The sequence below is a fragment of the Amblyomma mixtum genome, chromosome 2 (genome assembly GCF_055824585.1).
Source record: "Amblyomma mixtum isolate Tamu chromosome 2, ASM5582458v1, whole genome shotgun sequence".
NCBI classification, from domain to species: domain Eukaryota; kingdom Metazoa; phylum Arthropoda; class Arachnida; order Ixodida; family Ixodidae; genus Amblyomma; species Amblyomma mixtum.
The window spans coordinates 24,105,639-24,124,288 of record NC_143013.1 but is presented as its reverse complement, the minus strand read 5'-3'; the positions used below and the strand labels follow the sequence as shown (position 1 = coordinate 24,124,288).

The window sequence follows — 18,650 nt, the reverse complement described above, 5'->3', positions numbered from 1 at the left end:
AGCAGAAAATGGTGCTGTGAACAACCCGCAAAACCATTTGTTGGGGACGATTTCAAGCGAGTAGCGCAGGATTGCAAGGACATTTCCAAACGTTTAGACTCCATGGGTAGCAGTCCTGTGGAATCTTATCACGTTTCTTTGATTACGTAACATATGACTTTGAGGAATAAAAATTTGAGCAAAATATTGTCTATATAAATACAACTGTGCTTTTTTTAGCGTAGCTAATCATTCGTTTTGAGCAATACACTGAAACTGGAAGGGACAAACGCAGCACGCCTCACCGCAATACGGCTATGTTCAAAAGTTTATGGAACTCCTTGTAACCAGCCAGTGCCCACTACACGATAAAGAGAGGAAGCTAATCCAGCAGGATAAGCCACGAACTTGTAAGCCGTCCTTAAACAAGTTTTTTTCCACGTACGCCTTTGGAAGTTGGGGCTGGTCGGCTAACAAATTTTAAGTAAGCAGTGCAAAACGTAGACACGAATAGCGCTGAGTCCACTTGGTATTTCTTGTGTTTGTCGCTCGTGAAGGCTTTTGTGTAATTCTTCAAAGACTAAGTTCCATTATTCTAGTAGATCGACCACCGTTCTGCCGCACCACATATTGGGGGAGAGAAGGATGAGACTACGGAGCATCGAGCATCAGCGTAAAGCATTCGTGACCACTGTTAGAAAACTGCTACGGGAATGATTTTTTTTCAGGCAGGCATTGCTCGATTCGCGACGCCAACGCGTTTTGACGCCTGTAGGCGCTCCATAAAGCCGAACCTAAACTTTCATGTGGTTGCACCTCTTCTGTACTGTCGCGCCGAACCGACAGTACCTGCTCTCCTGCCTGCGTCCTCCTGTTCCCCGTTCCCCTCTGGGCGTCGTCCTGCGCAGCGCGGCGACGGAACGCGTCTCCGCTGGTGAATTTTAGATAAGCCGCGAATGACTGCACGCCTGCGATGCGGGGGCACGCCGCCTACCGCCCTCCCCGGGCGATTAATAATGCGTTCTCCGATTAGGCGCGTCTTCGTAGCCGCCGCCGCGTCCCTCCCCGCGCGCGCCGCGGGAGAGCAGGTCTCGCTTCGCGAACAGGGCGCACTCGAAGGGGCCCCAAGGACGGGGAGGCTTACGCTCCGCCGCACAAGTTCCGCGCAGCGTTCGAATACAAGCTCTATGCGTTCAGGGGCACTCTCTTTGCCACGCCTGCGTTTAGGCTGGTGACAACCGCTGTTCGGTCCGGAGACGCCATTTTGTTTCACAAGTACTGCGTGTACCCATTACATGGGCATGAATTGCTTGCACACGTGTACGTGCGATGAGACTTGAAATCTGTATTAGGCCACTTCCGTGGAATATGGCTTTTGTGGACAATATACCTACGCCAAAAATTGAATTCGGGACTCAAAATGGCGTGATAGTTAAACCCTAAATGATGAAGCAGAATATCGAGGCAAGTTATAACAGGCACTACAGGACAGGGCTTACATACAAACATAAAACAGTTTGACCTGACTGCGCTAAGAATAGATGCGCAATGTGTATGTTTATAAACGCTGAGTACGTTCGCTAAATAAGTGAAAAGGAATAAGCAAAGTCGGCTACCGAGAGGAAATGCTGTGCATTGAGCAGGAATAATGCATTGTTATTGTGGTTGCTGAGCGCCCTCTGGCCCGATCGGATCACCTAACAGTTTTCAGGTTGCTGCACAGAACTAACTTAACGCCGCGTAGATGCGCGCTGGGATAAGCTGGCCGAATCGACTAGCAGTGTCGCAGCTAACGCGTTCAAGTGCGCAGCCGCCAACGGGACGAGTTGGCGGTCTTCGGTACGGAGCGTCGATCGAAGGTGAACCAAAATGGCGAGGAATACGGCTGGGCACATTATCTCGAGGAGGGATCAAGGTGATAGTTTACTGCATTTTGAACGAGCCGCGTCGTGAAAGTGTTACACGTTGAGGCACGGTCAGTTTCTGTGCTAACGTGTGACGAGATTGTGTGTCCTCTGACGCTGGCCGCCTGTCCAAGTGGCAGTGCCTTCAACTCGTGTTCTTCCCTTCATTTACCGACTAAGTCTGTTTCGCAAGCTTGAATAGCAAGACGTGACATCAAACTGAAGCGAACTTCACAGCAATAGTCGAAGTATGTCAGTTTTCGAAGCCGTCAATATGGAGCTCAACACCGACACCGCGGGTGCAATCAAACAAATTCTTTTGTGGTTTCGTAGAGCTCGATGCAAAATTAGATATACTGTCGTTAAATTGTCGTTAAAGGTGGATTTTCAACGACAACTTGTACTGCGTACAAGTCTTAATGGCTGAAAATCTAGCGCAGTCTGAAACGAGCACGTTGACCCAAAGTGTTCGCTTATTGTCACACCTAGATTAGGTGCCGGTTTGGAGGTCTGTGAACTTAAACGTCGATTAAAGCAGATGCCAGTATTAAACTTAGGGAAGTCGACTGGGAACCGTGATCAGCAAAAATAAGCTGCATGTATGTCAGTAATAAGAGGAACTTGAATTCGAAGCACAGAGCACAAATCAACAAAATGCCGATTCGAAGTATGTACTTCACCACAATTCTCGCCGCTTAATGAATGACTGAAGCGTCGGATTTTCCTTCAGAATGTCTACTGGGAAACTGCATGCTTGCGCTTTAAAAATGCAACGTTAAGACACCTAGCCATGGAGCAGAAGATATACAGACAGCTCTAATGACGGCGTATTAATAACGCGTCACATAAATGCGGTTTAACGCTGTTTTGCGATGCGCCAGACTACGCGGTGCCACGTAACGCTAAGCATCCTATCGCGAAGCATTTCGTGATTAAATTAACATCAAACGTTGAGGCGGACCACTGCTCTTGTTTGTCGTTTTCAAGCATTACTAGTAAGAACAATATCGCCAGGAGCAGATGAGAATAAACAAAAAATGATAACGAGGACATATTTTACTACGTCGGACATCGGTCCGTTAGTGTTTTGGTGGAGCCTAGTTAGCGCTCGCAGGCACAATGAGCCGCGAAAGGGACAAGAAAAGGCCGGCTCCACAAAGGGCGGTGAAGGCACGACAAGATTTGTCGAAGGTCTGTGCTTAATCCGCTGCGCTCAGAAAGCAGGCACGGTGGTAGCGGGGGGACGGTCACTTGCATTACGGCTGAAAAAGGAGCCCGAAATCCGGCGGAACGGCTTGTTGATGGAGGCTTCCGAAAGCACTCTGAGTAAAGTAGCAAAGTATTAAGCCGCCTGACGGAACATAAATTAGTGTTTCTGTGCTTTTGGAAGCAACAGTAGGTTAGGAGTACGGGAACCGAGGGGAATACGAAAAGCACGCCCAATAATTAGCTGACACTGCTCCCTCTATTAAGGGAGCCGTTACTCATTAGTATCCATTCAAGCGTAGCCATACAGCTAGAAAGAAAAGCTCCACAGCTTTCACAGAGGATCCATAGATGAAGAAAAATTTGTTTTGGTTCATGGGTCGAACCCGGGACCGCGACATCAGTCGTTCTATCAACTAAGCTTACCAGGACGGCTAGTAGATGGCAGGGCAAGGCTGAGTTGACCAACAACTCTAATAGGGAACAGTGTTAATAAAACACTGGACTAACACTGCTGCCCTTTTTTTCCTTATATGGGTTCCGCGCTCACGAATTAACGCGAATCAAGCTGATTTCGAGCTCTTTCTTAGCACTGAAAAGGCTGCCTTCTTTAAGAAAAAAGTGTGAACCGAGAGTAGGCTGTATAGTACAAAGAGATAATTGTCGCTGGACTTCAGTACGATGAAGACTGCTGGACTCACGGGGCCCGGAAACTTAGGGCTGATTCCGCTGGATAAGGACAGAAAAAACGAAAACCGAAGCTGATAAGCTCATAAAGGCAGTCCTCGCGCGACATCAATGGCGAAAGCTGTAAAGCGCGGAGCTTTTTTTTTTTTTTCCCCTGACGCTTTCGGCACTGGCGTTAGCAATATTTGCTGGCGCACAAACAAAGCAATAAGGATCGGCGCACTGGAAGAAACTGCTGCTAAAACACGCCTTGCGATGGCGCTTATGCTTGGACAACAAAAGGCTAGCTCGCTTCGCAGGCAAAAAAAAACAAAAAACATAAGAATATTGCTCCGTGGCGCCGCCTGGCGGTCTTCGGAGAAAGAAAGGCGCGGCGTTTCTGAGAACCGGTGCCGGCCGACGTCGTCGTCGTGTTCCGCAGCCGCACAAGCATTGTGTGCGCGGCCCTCAAACGCGCACGCGCACTCTTCCTGGGTGCCTTTCACGCGCAGTCAAAGAAAGAAAGAAGAAAGAAAAAAAAAAACTTGAGCCGCGGAAGGGACGGTGGCTCAAAATGGGATCGTCGCTCACCTCCGCTCTTCTCACCGCGAGCTGGTTCGCCGTTGCCACGTAGCTTCGCGAGGGAACAAAATGTCACCGCCATCGCCGCTTACTCAGACGACGATTTCCTCTCTCTAAAATGTCTCCTTTTCACTCCTGGCGAAAATAAACCCTGCTAACGCGCGAAACGGAAGATCAAACATTTTTTTTTTTATCAGCGCCAGTCCTGTTGGTTGTGTGTCTCTTGTGTTCCCGTCTTTTTGCGCTGCTGTTACCTTCCTTAAGATAAAAAGAAAAAAACAGAAGACACTGTCCGGAACAATTTCCGAGAAGCGCGACGGCTGAGGCTCTTTGGGATGAGTGCATAAAAGCGGGAGGGGTAATGATGAGGAGCGAGACGTTCACCGACTGTGCTTGTCCCCTACCGATCGCCCGAATGGAGGCGGCGTTGTCGCTTAGAGGACGGCCGGTCGTGCTCATTCAGCTTTTTTTTTTTTTTTAGCGCTCGTGTTACGGCAGTGCCTTCTTGACTCGGAAAGCGCTACGTACTGCGCACCACACCATTTGTTTCTCTTTGTATACTCCTACTTAATGAGTGTTCGTGCGTCTAATGCATACCTGCACAGACACGAGAGTATCTGAAGAATATTGTGAAGCAAAAACGCTATTTGCGCTCACATCGCCTGTTAACGCCGTAATCTTCGGAGAGAAACCAAATCGTATCATTTGTAAAAAAATTCATTGCAGCGTCCAATAAAAAGAGCTATTATGCAAGTACGAGTGCGGTAATAAGTTTCCAGTGGGTGGTTTTTACAGCGCTTCATTCGACAGAACGTGCTTCGAACGAAGGTATTCACCAAATATTTCTGCACAAGCGCGTATCACCCCATTTAGCGTACCTACACGCGGCTGTACTGAGCTAAACTTCCGAGATGCTCCCATTCTATTGGAATTGAATGCGATGACAAACCCTGGCCAGCAAGCAAAGATAACATCATAGGGTGAAAACCGCTTTTCTACCCTGTGCACAAATAAGACTGTGCACGGTGGTCTGTATTCTTTAGTTGGTCTTTTAGAAGCTTACACAATTGCTTGTCGATAAAGGCATCCTCACAGTGGATAGGACTCGTCCTACGCTGTCGCACAATTTAGCGTAGCATAGAAACTGTTGCGCAGTCAAGTGTAGCACAGTAAAAAAAGTGGAGCATTAAGCCGTAGTTGCAGGCATGAAGCGCTCGTTTTGGGCCCATCGGCCGGCGCAAACGCGATCGTGTGTATATTCTGTGTACAGATTTACTTGTGTACAGTTACTGTGAGATATTTGCAACGAGCGAGCATTAACGCTACGAATTTATAGGCTAGATAATAAAAAAAAAGATTAAAATAGTATTATCTTGGTCCTCGTATAGCAGTTATTTGCTGTGCTGAAAGGAAGATAAAAGCAGATCACTGACCACGCATCTCACTTTTGACGGTTGCCCCCTCTTTTTTTCTTCTTTTTCAGATGTAAAGTTGGCTTACCCGTATAAAGTATCATACTGCAGCGGTGCACTCTTTACAGGCGCGGCTTGAATAGCTGGTTCATTTATTAATCACCCCAATTTGTTGCTGAAAAGCAGCATGAACACAACCAGCACTGAACTATTTGACACACAGCCGTCCTGAAATTAAAAAGCACAAAATTCTAGCTGCACTCTAGGGTAAACTCAGTTTTTTTTTTTTCGAATTAGGTGGTTTCTACGTTTTTACGATAATTAATTTTTTTTTAGTTGTACGGCGACAACCGAACGTCTTAGCGCGGGCGTTTCACTGCGGTGCTTGTGGTGCGGCTGTGGATCTGTACGAGCATGTGTGTCGTGCCAGTCGTATGTGCAGCGGTGACATGTTAGTGTGTGTAAGTGAAGTCACCTGATGAGCGTCGCCATCATTCAGCTTGCCTCATTCAAGTGTGCGCTGTGAAAGCATGACTGCGTCGGTGACTTCATTCACAGGTGCCTCCAGCAGGTGTGTGACTGCGTGTTTGTGGTGTCATTCACGCGTGCCCACGGCTCTCCCAAGTGTCCAGGCACTTGCACTGCTGCCGCTTTTGTTCTTCCCATCTTCGAACCTTGATAGTATTGCCTTTCAAAGCGGATCATCGCTAATTTGTCATTTGTAAAAGTCGCAAATCTGCTAACTATAATGAAACTACCTACTAAGTATGTTAGTAAGGAAACAAAGCTCTTACGAGGTAGCTCGTCAGTATTAAAGTAATTTTGGTGCACTAATCGAATCTTGCTTTCTACATGACTACTCTTGCGCACAGAACAGTATATGTTATTCCGCCTAAATGCGAGATATAAGTGAGAATACTACAAGTATTCTATGCCGCTTCTCTTGTAGTTTAATTATTTCCAGTTGCTCCAAGCATCAACCCGCCACTGATACTATTAGGTAACGCTAATCGACAATACAGATGGCAAAAGCCAAGTAGAATCAAAAGCAATGCATTGTAATATATTGGCCATGGTACGCTTACTGATATCATGGTATAGGTCACTCAGTGAAGCAAAGTTTGCTGTTTGAGTACTTTGCACATGGCAACGAAGGTAGTAGCGAGACGTAGCGGGGAAAAAGGCGCGAGGCAGAGCGCCATGTCTTGTTCTCATGCTCGTGTTTGTCGTGTGAAGCCATTACTTCCTTTTGCCATTCAAGAATACACCGGCGGCCAACCTAACAAGAGCCCTGGGTGGCGGCCGTGTTCGAAGATGGAGGAGGCAGCAGTGTCAAGAGCCGGATGCCGGCAGCAGTGGGTGAAGAGGTCGCGTGCTGTGGCAGCGCGCGCGCTACTCACGCAAAGCTGAACGACCCAGCGCGTTCTCCAGTGGCGGCCGACGGGAAACAGCCGGATTCGGCGCACCTGCATCTGCCGGGGAGACGGCGAGCGTCCAGTGTGAGCGACAAAAGACACTCAGCGACACGCTACGCACGCCTCACGCTCAAGACTGCGGTCGCAGCTCCAGTGCAGTTGGTTTAGTAAAATAGGTGCGCCGCAGTTAGGGATCATTTTGCCAGCGCCATAAACGTCGGGTTAAAAAAGACCATAATTTCTCAGTTACAAGAGAAATTATGCGAGAAGCATTAGGCTAAAGGTAAGCCTAAAAAAGCCTAAAACAAGCCCTATTTTAGAGTAGATGCTTTCAACCTTTCTGCACTTCATTCGAGTATGAGAATAGTGACGGAGGCATATCAGGACTATAGTAAAAAAAAAAATCTGAATTCCTCAATACTCGCCAGTGCAGCGTCTTTGTTTCCCTGCGCGGGCTACTATGTTAGTAGAGGGACGGCATCTGTTGGTGTTTCCTTCCTAGTGAAAATACAACCCTCTCAATTGACGGCAAGATGGAATGAATGTTTGTGGGCGGAGATAGCTCTGTTGGAATGTTGTTTCCGTGTTCTTTACAGGAAATTCTTACAGTCGGTACTGCTTTGCTGTTGTAACGACGCAAATATTTTGTACTAGATGTTGTGCACTCTTTATACACGCGTCTACAGTGCCAGTTAGAACTTCCAAGAATTAGTAAATAATACTTCCGTAACTTTCAGGGCAGTGATCTTCACCTCAGATTCTTGAGTGATTGAAGAGCGCAGAAAATGGATGAAGGCTTGTTGTTGCGAGTGACTGAGGGTGAGTTACTCGCCTATTTCTCTAAATCATGGAGAAGCATACTACATGCTTATTTTCTTCTTTGTAGGCTGTCTGATTAAGAAAAGTCAGCGGATCAAACCGTCAGGGCGAAACCCCCTTTAAACTCTACTCCAGCAAGAGTTCACAAAAAGGGTGATGTTTTTCAGGGAGTTAGCACCTTTAATGGCCGAACACGGGCCATTTTACAGGCCACCCGTTGACCCAACTAAGTTTGTGCCATGTTTGTGGGAAAAAGACAAACACGATGAAAGCGCCTGTTCTAAATTCATTGTCCAAGGTAAGGAATAAGCTTCCAGGAAGAAGAAATGCTATTATCAAATGCAGTCGAGCCTCGCTTTTTTTTTTATCCCGCGACCACGACAAGTAACTGGGTCTTACAGGATTGCATTAATTGTTTAACTATTTTTCTCATGCGACTGTAAAAGCTAACAACTACGAAAGCACCGGTTCTTACTTCCCCAGCTTAGAAATTGCGTGATGGTCTTTGATTTTATTTACTGGTACAGTGTACTGAAATACATACACTAAATTCTCCCGGTTTTCGTTAAAATTTGTTGGTGTAGAGCAGCCGCGATTTTCATGGCGGAGTCATGCAGAGCACGGAACCGGTTGAATACAACAAAAATCAAACTGAGTTCTTTAAAGAAAGTGAACGCTGTGTGCGCAAAAACATGAAAAAAGAACCAAAAATAGGCCTGAAAGAACGCTTCAGATGCGAGCCTGGCCACTGGTCTTCAATATAACAACGTGAACGTACTGTGGAAGGACACGGCTGAGAGAATGAGCTTGAGTACCATATGGGTGATAAAATAGTGTGCATGGTCGGTTATGCCAAGTGTGTGCCGGTAAGTACTCATGAGCTATCAGTCCATCTATACAGAGATTCTGCGCTACAACTGCTCCACTACACAGCTATAGTCACAACCTGTGGTGCACAGCAGACCGAAACCGTCTGCTGATTGTACTAAGGTGCGAGTGCAAGAGAGTGCGCACAGTACCGACGTCATAGTCTACTTCTCCTGCTGGTTCGCACGACGTATGGGCTTTAGGGCAGCCCTCTCATCGTAGTCGTCAACAAAACTAGCGCACGCCAGCAGCTAATGTCCCCTGTGTGGTGCTCGATTATTTTGACCGATGAAGGCTGGACTAGAAGAGATTTCGTATTAAGGTCGTGCGAAAATATTTTACGCGAAAATGGACTTTGTGGGTATCCCTTTAGAAGTATTCGCGCATTTACGCGCCATGCTAAAAAACTGGACGCGGAGTTGAGAGGCCACGGTTACTTGAATGGACGGTTTTTCTAAGAGTTTTTATGTCTAATGCCTAACAAGTCGGCTGAAAGGAGCTTATGGGTCTGAAATTGCGAAGACAAGGAAACAAATTCTTACAAGACCGGCACAACAAAATAAGCAAAATATATTCAGGTCCTTCAAGTTTTTCTTCTCTCTTTCGCTCTTCTTAGTTTTCTACTTCCAGCATGTACCAATTCGCCCAGACAAAGGTACTGCAGGAACAATAGGAGAATGACGATGCTGTTTTCTCCCACCAGTCTTAATAAATGTGCCTAGCACCTTAAGATCTCGAAAAATTCGAGTCGAGTCTTGCGAAAATACTGGAGTCATGAGCTACATTTAGTCACTATTTGTGGCAGGAATCGTTTTTAAATACTTCACATATATAAGTATGAATGCACAGGAAATCGTTGTGAGTTTCAGGCAACCGTTGTATCTAAAGTTTCCATCGGCGATAATTGCCTGCCAAAGGTTAAGAGATAATAAGAAGCATGCACGTACAGCTAGCGCCAACGATCCTCGGTCAATTGCTTAAAATGGTGTAACCTTCATTATCCATGTGATTCCGGTGGAGTACTGTATGCGATGGGGCACCTTCGCATTAGTCACGGCAGCTATTACAATGGCGAGAATTTATAATAACGGGCGCAGCCATTCCTTGCTTCGTCTTTCTCGCCGTAGGGTCTCGGAGCTGACCTTGTCGTTCTGGACGAGCCAGTATAAAGCCACCGTGTTAAAAACGCTATACTGTCATCACTCGCGTTTCTGAAGTAAGAACGTACCTTCACTGACATGGATCTGGGATCGGAAAACGGTTCGTGTACAAGATTACTTCATGAGTTGCTGGCATTCCTGCGCTAGGTGATGTCGACCGGTCACAAACAGGTCTCACGTGAAGAAAGTTTTGTCCATTCAGACTCAGCATAGAAGTTGAATCTAATGAGGAACCGAACGAGAGTCTTAGCGCTTAGGATTTTATCGCGGTTTCCTATTTTATCGTGGTCATCACACAGTACCGTAGGTGAACAGTGTTCCGCGAGATGTGTCTATCCTACATCAGGATTTTGCGTATGGTGCGTGTGATGACCTATATTGGGAGATTCGGCGCTGATGACACGAAGTGATTGCACATGCTAACTGCGAGACGCTAGTCTAGTTGTTAAGGATACTCGCAGTCACTGGTGGCAAAGCAGCATCTAATTTACCGAGCAGGATCGTGCGGGGAGGGAACTCTGCGTTTCGGCGCGGAATTCGCAAGCGCTTCAAGGCAGTCGCCTGCTGGCGACATCTAGTAGATTGAAAGACAACCATCCTTAGGCACTCAGCGACGTTCAGGCGCAGGATGCTGTTATGCAACAAAAGGCGACGCCAGTGCACTCTGCACCGTTGGCGTTTCTAATTTGCTGGACGTTACTGGGGCTGCTCACTTGCAGTTATTGCAATGGGCAGTTTTTCTTCAGTTTCATTCCGACTAGAGTGAAAACGCCCTTGAAAACATTGTTGCGAGGTGCACAGCGTTTACGCAGGATTATTTTTCTTTGTTAAGCAGGCATCAAACCATTATAGACGAGCTACTGTGTCAGTCCCAACAAGTGGTGCGGTATTTGGATTCATAGTGATGGTTCAACAGCGCAAACACACACAGACCAAGAAGGAGACAAGACACACACAGCGCTGTGTGTGTCTTGTCTCCTTCTTGGTCTGTGTGTGTTTGCGCTGTTGAACCATCACTATGAATCTACACCAACTAGCCCAATCTGCAGTTCTTCTACGGTATTTGGAAATTTGCCGGTCCCTTTTGTACGCGTCAGTGCGACTAACGTCTAAACACACTTTTTTTTTTTCGGCGTGTGTGTCAATGCTTTCACTAAAGCACAAATGGCGGATAAAGAAAGGTGGCAACAGCGAAAGTGGAAAATGTCCACTTTCATAATCGTGAACGTGTGCTAAGAATTCCTGCTTTAGGATGACTGTCACGTGTCTGTGAACCGCAGCAAACTTTCTTATCTCGCGAGGAAGGATTGTGCTTGTTATATATGAAAGAAGTCGATGCTCACTTTTTCACCGAAACGGGAAAGCAATCTCTCTGGCTTTGGTGCGTTGCGTTTAGGTGCTTCTGTCTTTTGGGGAGCAGATCTCAAGCAAGAGGGTTGCTAGCTTTGACCGTCACTGAGGTCTGGCCGCAAATAATGGCGTTAATAACGGCTAGCTTAATGAACATCTCTTCCAAGCTTAACTGATTTTTTTTTTTTTGCCGCTGATGCGGCGTAGCTAACCGAAGGCAAACTTTAGCCGCAACATGCACGAGGATTAATACAACGTGGGGAAAACAAAAGGAGCTCGGCTGATGAACAAGGCGTCGCCTTGTTTGGTGCAGTGTTCACGACACCTCCCGCACGGGAGTAGAGGTCGAGATGGACGATTCCCTTGTTCTCACTCCGAAGCAACGTCGATGTGGTACTGAAAAGTGAGGTATACCAAGCGTGTAAGTTGCAGGACAGTGCATGGCCTAACGCAGCAAGTCGCTGAAGAAAATTCTTTGTTGCTCTTTCTGCGCTTTCGGCTAGCCGAGATGGGTCTTTCTAGCCCCATTTCTCGGAGATTAAAACAGTGGAAATATCTGCCTGAAGAGCGATTTGAAGAGCATTGAGTGCCAGTGTTAGAAGCTGACGTAATGGGAATACATGCGGGCAAAAGAATTTGACAGGCTTAGCCTTGCTGGGGATAGAGAAGTAAAACGAGAGAAGAAACATGCTCAGGCTTCTGGAAAAAGCAGGCACGGGAAACGAAAGAAAGAAAGGTCCTTTAGTAGCATCTGTATTCAGTTGGCGCATGGCCTCAACTATGTTATGGTCCAGCCTCTAGAAAGGGCACCGTTGGTTTCGGTCAGTGATTAGAGCTAACGGAGGGGACGGCTTAGGCACGGGTTGGGCTCTGACCTGATACTTTTTCTTGGAGCACCTGCGGCCGCAGCAAGACTGGAGCAGCGACTTGTCCTCGGATCCCACGGACGGCACTGGCGACAGAGGCGGCGTTGAAGACGGACGGTTCGGTTGCCCGTTGTACGGAACTTCCAGCTCCACGAACTCCCGGTCCTGCCGGCGACCACCACAGCAGCAGTGTCAAAGTCACAGGACAGCTAACCCTACTCAAAACTTCCATATGAGCCGCTCATATGGAATTATGGAAATATGGAGCCCATGTAATATAAAAAAATATTTGGAAATTCTTATGTCCTCAATGCGTTTTCTGTATAGTGTATAACAACTTTTCATCCTGTTACTTCATACATTGCTGTTGAAACCATGAGAACACACATTCGGCACCTCACGCGAGTTCCGAGTCATCATCTTGCAGCTCTTCCCGTACTCAGACCACATACTGCATTTGCAAATGTAATTCAAGCTCACCGTGCCTATCTTCCTTCGCAGTTCGCCCACCCATCAAGATCATGCTCACCCGTATGGAGTCTCCATGAACCCCGGGTGCACCTATCTATTCCTGGAATTAATAAGAAATCTGATTTATCATTGCCTGCTCTCAAGCAACTGACACTGCATCATTTGCATTTTAACCATAAACACCGCATACATGCCTACACAGATGGCTCAGTGACTTCAACAAGCTCTGCTGGGTCTGTGGTGATACCGGCCAGGTCTATTTTAATGAAGGTGAGGACTACCTATCTCACCTCTTCAACTGGTGCAGAACTAGCTGCCCTACGGGCTGCAGTTCAGTTCATTAGTCAGGAATCTGCAAATGACTGGACAGTTTTCACCGACTCTAAAGCAGCCCTTCAAGGCCTGCAAACTGCACTACGTCGTGGGTCACACGAACAACTCGTTGCAGAAATCCGCAAGTTCTACCATGACGCCACATTGAAAGGACATAACATAATTTTCCAGTGGCTGCCGGGCCACTGCGGCATTCATGGCAATCACCAGGCTGACGAAGCTGCCCGTTCTGCCCACAATGATGGAATCCCCGTTAATATCCCCGTTACGAGAGCTGACGCAGCGTGTGGGCTTCGTTCTTTGAGGCTGGAGCTCACACTTTCAGCGTGGAACTCTGGTGAGTTGTGCAACCGTCGCCTCAGGACTTTGGACCCTAGACTGCGCCTCCGTCTTCCGTGTAATGTAGCGCGTCGTGAAGCAACACTACTGTGTCGTCTATGGCTCGGTGTTGCCTTCACGAATATGTATGCTTTCCGGATCGCGATGGCCGACAGCCCTTCTTGTGTGAACTGCGCCTGTGATGAGACAATCACCCATATCTTGTGTGAGTGCCCTGCCTTTGTAGCCGAAAGACATAAGCTGCGATGTGCTTTGGACCGCCTGGACCCTCGCCCTTTCACAGAGGCCAAGATCCTCGGTCCGTGGCCACAACAGTCAACTGCCATCAAGGCTTACAAGGCACTCTTTCGCTTTTTGAGAGCGACTGCCTTAATTGACAGACTGTGATTATTTCCCGTTACTTCTCTCTTTCCTCTTTAATTCCCCTCATTCCCTTCCCCTGTGCAGGGTAGCCAACCGGAATCCTTTCTGGTTAACATCCCTGCCTTTCCCTCTCTCTCTCTCTCTCTCTCTCTCTCTCATTCAATTTCTTTGGGATTTCTATAAAGTGTGCATGATGTCATATGGAGTTCATAGGTTTCCATGTGCGCTTTCTATAAGTCTATATCGACTCAATATGCTCCATACGGGCTCGATATAATCCATTTGGAAACGTAAGGAACTATGGAATTCGTCGAACGGAAACTTTTAGTACTTAAAGAGTACTTTATTCTCCAGAGGTAAAAGCAATGTAGAATAAGCAGAAGAAAGACAACCGGCGACGTCATGGAATTCTCTTTCCCCTGGAAAGTATTCTATTAATAGCGCCAGCTGTACATTGCGCATGACCACAGTAAAGCTTTCCTAACGTCGTGTTATTTTTTTTTTTTTCCGTCTAATGCGCGAGTCTTGCCGTCGGCAGTTTTGGAGTGGGAATTCCTGCAACGTAGATGTTGACTGTGGCGAGAGCTGCTTGCTCATTTTAGAATGTCAGTACATGAGGTCTGTCACTACAAAATATTTCAGTAGTTGAGTCGAGATACCCATAGATACACGTTAAGTGAGTACTTGTGCTGGACAACGGTTCATTAAGACTTAGGGTAGTCCCTGAGTCTTAATTTATCTTTTTATTTGTTGATATAACCAACCAAAAAAATGAGGGTCTCGTAACACAACAGCACAGCACAAGCGTACGAGACACAAAAAAAATATAAAGAAAAAGAGGGAGTTCTCAATTAGATATGTGAACCTGTGCGTCTCATACGGTTTCGCGGCTTCTTTTTTAGTACTACTCTTTTCAAACACAAATGTCAATAACTGCTAGACAGGTACCATCTCTCATATTTAAAAGAGCGCTCAATTACTCAGAACGCTGCTCTGAATTGCGCTCAAGTAAATCTACTGACAAAACCGGTCAGATTTGACCGCTGTCAGCCAGAAAACAGCCACCTAATATGAGCGTGAACTCAGTGGTGTCATGCAGTGCAAAGCGCAGGCTGCGGTAAATCAGCGGCGATGGCTCCTGGCTTCTTTTTAGTGAAGAAAATGTCACGAGTCCGGCATAGAAGCCCTCGCACCTGCATCTCGCTCGGGCGAGACACGTGGTGCGGAAGTTATTTGGGTAATACTTTTGTCGTCTGCTACAGCTAAAGTCTTCGAGAAGCTAAATTTGTAGCAGAACGCCACACATAATAGCTAGTGTGCCCCTTCAACAAGCCTAAGGTCAACGCTAAGAAACAGCCTCACACTGAAACTGAAAGATAAATGCACCGTGTGTTTGACAATAGGGCACATGTGCAACGCACTTCCGGCAGCCTACTGAAACTAAAGATCGCCTTTCGTATGTTGCGCAGCACAGCGCAACCCGGCGCCACAACTGCTGGTTACATATTGCGAAACAATTATAAATTAGAAGTTTATTTGTGTTAATAAAAAATGTGTTTTGTGTTCTGGTGAGTCTATCAGGAGCTGACAACAAGTGCTATTGTACTTTGGACAGTGGGCCAGAATTCCTGGTTGAGGCGGCTATGCGCTTATATTTCCAACACCCTCCGGTCGCAGCATTCGAGCACCTTTTGCAAAGACGCCCTCTAGAGACCGCGGGGTCTATGGAGAGTTTCATTAACACTTCTTTTTGGGCAAGTTGGTTCATATTTGAAAACTTTAAAAAGGGCGCAAACACACACGACCACAAAGTACAAGAGACGAGACACAAGCGCTTGTGTCTCGTCTCTTGTACTTTGTGGTCGTGTGTGTTTGCGCCTTTTTAAAGTTTTCAAATATGGAGAGTTTGTAGCATAAAATCACATTGACTTCGAGTCAGTGTATTTAACCGATAGACGCCAACGGTAGCACAACACTGAAGGGTGTTCCACGTCCGCCGCTGTGGTCGGGCATGGTGCTGGCGCCCAATCTAAAGCTTAGGCTACACGCAAATCCAATACACTTAAACTAGAAGGCGAAACAGTGGCGATGTGGATGAATTGGTACAGCACTGCGGGCTTGCGGCGGCCGTGATTTCGAAACCCACCAGAGGTATACGTGGTGACCTTTTCTCTTACTTACTTAAAGTTATCTTTTATATAAGTGCTTTTGCAACTAACTTCCCGCTGTGTTCAACACCGCTGTATATATTCCCCTTTGCTTTTCTTGTTTTCAGTAACTTTTAGTTCCTGAAAACAATAGCCTTACTAATAGCCTCTCATCTCTCTATACTTGCCTCCTATAGTTAATACAGGGGCTCAACTGGAGCGCCATGCGTTCTTCTCGCGAGGTGGCCGGGTGCGCTTACCGTGGTCTTCTCCAGACAACGCAGCAGATGGTGGTGCTGCAGCTCGAAGATGTCTTCAGGGCTGTCGTCCAGCTCCTGACCGCTCTCCTGCGCCGCCAGTCGTGCCTCCACTGCTTTCTTCTTGCTGACGAACGCCGCCCCACTGGTCGCCTTGGCGATCCGGATGCGTGCCATCCGGGCTTTCTGCGAGCGCATGGCGCGGAGCACGCAGGCTCAGTGTCCGGGCAACATGAGAAATCAGCACGGAGGTGAGTCATATGACACGAGCCGGGCAGTGCCCGACAGCGGCAGAAAACTACTGTTCGTGGCCCTAATCTTCTCCGAGGGCGTTTTCGAAATTCGTGTCGGCCACTGGCTCATGCACTGGTGTGGATTGCCCTACGGTACAGCCCTGCCTCTACTAGTACTCTCCGGCAAAGCTGAGTCACAATGCGCTGCAACTTCTATCGAAGAGTCCGCAACATCATTAAAGGACCACTTAAAGCGAGAAGTTGGATGAGTAGGTACACTATGACAGGCACTACAGAAAGCAATTATTTTGGCGCATGCCGAAAAGCTACGCAAACTTGGCAAGTTTTGTTTCGGTTCGTGGGGGCGTCGCGCTTGCTTGGCATATTGTGACCTTGTTGCAGGCACGTACTTTAATGATGTCCTTAGACCTTATATCCTATTTCTTTCCTTTTTACGTTCGCTCTTCTTCCCATCAGTGGAGGCTAGCCGACCACAACACTCCCCTGCCTCTCCTCTTCCTCCCTCTCTATGCTACTTACTTGCCAGGAGAGAAAGAGGGGCAGGAAGTTTAACTGTGCATGCCATGCGTTAAATACTGACGTGTAGAGTTCATATATATATATATATATATATATATATATATATATATATATATATATGAACTCTACACGTCAGTATTTAACGCATGGCATACACTCAGGGGGGGCACAGTTAAACTTCCTGTCCCTCTTATATATATATATATATATATATATATATATATATATATATATATATATATATATATAAACGATGTTGAGGCTTTTCACATGTGTGCTTCGTAACCGCGAGCAAAATACCAGGTCGTGCTCTCGAAGGCTGCGGGAAAACAATTTCAAGCAAGAATAGCGTGATCCAGAAAGTTAAAATTTGTCTCAGAGACTGGGAGAACCTTGCCGTGAGTAAAGTAAAATTCGTACTTTACTTTAAATCCTGACATGGTCCCGGATACTTTACCTGGCCTGAGCGGCTGTAATCTCGGTTTCTATCTTTACGGAAGAGAATGGTAATGATCTCCGCATGCATTATGTGCACCATGCCGGATTAGGCGCAACGCTCCATCTCCGTGAGTTGAAATTTATCCTAGCGCAAGCATGCCATTTGGCGAGACTTTGCAATGACCTCGAGAGGAGCAACGAAGACCAGAGTTTCCATCTCCATGGAGACGCCGCAGCGGACGTCATCGTCTAGTCGGCTTCATGAACAATTTAAGGTGCGTTCCGCGTCCGACCACACGCCTGTCGGCAAGCAGCTGCTCAGCGCACGCCGAGGCCGTCTCTCAGTGCACATATGTCTGTATCGAACTAGGAGCGTTTGTTCGGAATGAGTCAATGAGAAAAAATCAGTGACAGAGAAGCGTTAAGCTGTGCAAATCGCTAATTATCTTCCAGGTCGTCATCGTGTTCTGATCCCCTCGAATACGTGTTTTATATCGACGGGTTGTTGGCAGTCATGTGCTAGCGCTGGTAACAAAAACATTTGATGATCATGCACATTCCGCTTATGGGATGACCGACGGTAGCCGTCGTACTGAAGCGTTAAGTTAGCGACGCATAGACACGCATCAAAAATCTTTTAAATTTACAGAGTGTGTAAGACGGTCGAAATTTACGACGATTTAAGGGGTTATTAGCACGAACGGCACCACTAGCGAGACCCCGCGACGAATGCACGAAACTCTCTGCTTCTTTTTGTAAGAGTCGCTTTACCGGGATATGGCAGTGCTGCAAATCATTTCTGGCATATTGCTCTGCGACATGAAAATGATGGAAGTGGCCCTTGTAAGCTCTAGAAACACTGTAGACTCAATTCAGACTGTCGCTCCACATGTGTTTTAATTTTGATTCTTTTTTTACGCAAGAGCGATTCAAACTGATAACTGGGGCGTTATGTTCTCCCGCATTACCGGTCACTGCTCTCTCGTCCAACTCACTGACGTCATCGGCACCGCAACCACAGCAAAGGTGCATGACTCAAGCTTTTGTGATACTAGTACTTCGCCGCGGTGAAGCATTGTCGATGACGATTGCCGGCACCATATCGGCACCATACGTACGCGTACATTGGCGCTGCTGACGAAAAATACGATATCCGCGTATAGGTGGCGTTTTTCATGACTCGTTTGGTTCGCTGACAAGACACGTGAAGCTCCTAGGCACCGCAGAGGCAAGAAAATGCTCTTGGTAAGCTTTCCTACTGTGCAAAAAAAGCTCAGGTAACAAAATATATTAAAGCGAAAGC

At 47.0% G+C, this 18,650-nt stretch overlaps 1 protein-coding gene across 5 annotated transcripts in view; it reads right to left on the bottom strand.

The window, feature by feature from the left end:
• Positions 1-18,650, bottom strand: part of Shal (Potassium voltage-gated channel protein Shal) — a 186,651-nt gene that overhangs the window by 6,645 nt on the left and 161,356 nt on the right. For 2 of the 5 annotated variants that reach the window (XM_089570860.1, XM_089570861.1), the window contains exons 3-5: positions 16,140-16,322; positions 12,236-12,391; positions 7,150-7,221 (exon numbers count right to left, since the gene is read on the bottom strand). In XM_089570860.1, the coding sequence (XP_089426986.1) occupies positions 7,150-7,221; positions 12,236-12,391; positions 16,140-16,322 (411 nt within the window). Of the gene's footprint in view, positions 1-7,149; positions 7,222-11,305; positions 11,757-12,235; positions 12,392-16,139; positions 16,323-18,650 lie in introns of those variants that run through there. The other 3 variants (XM_089570862.1, XM_089570863.1, XM_089570864.1) reach the window with 2 other exon arrangements.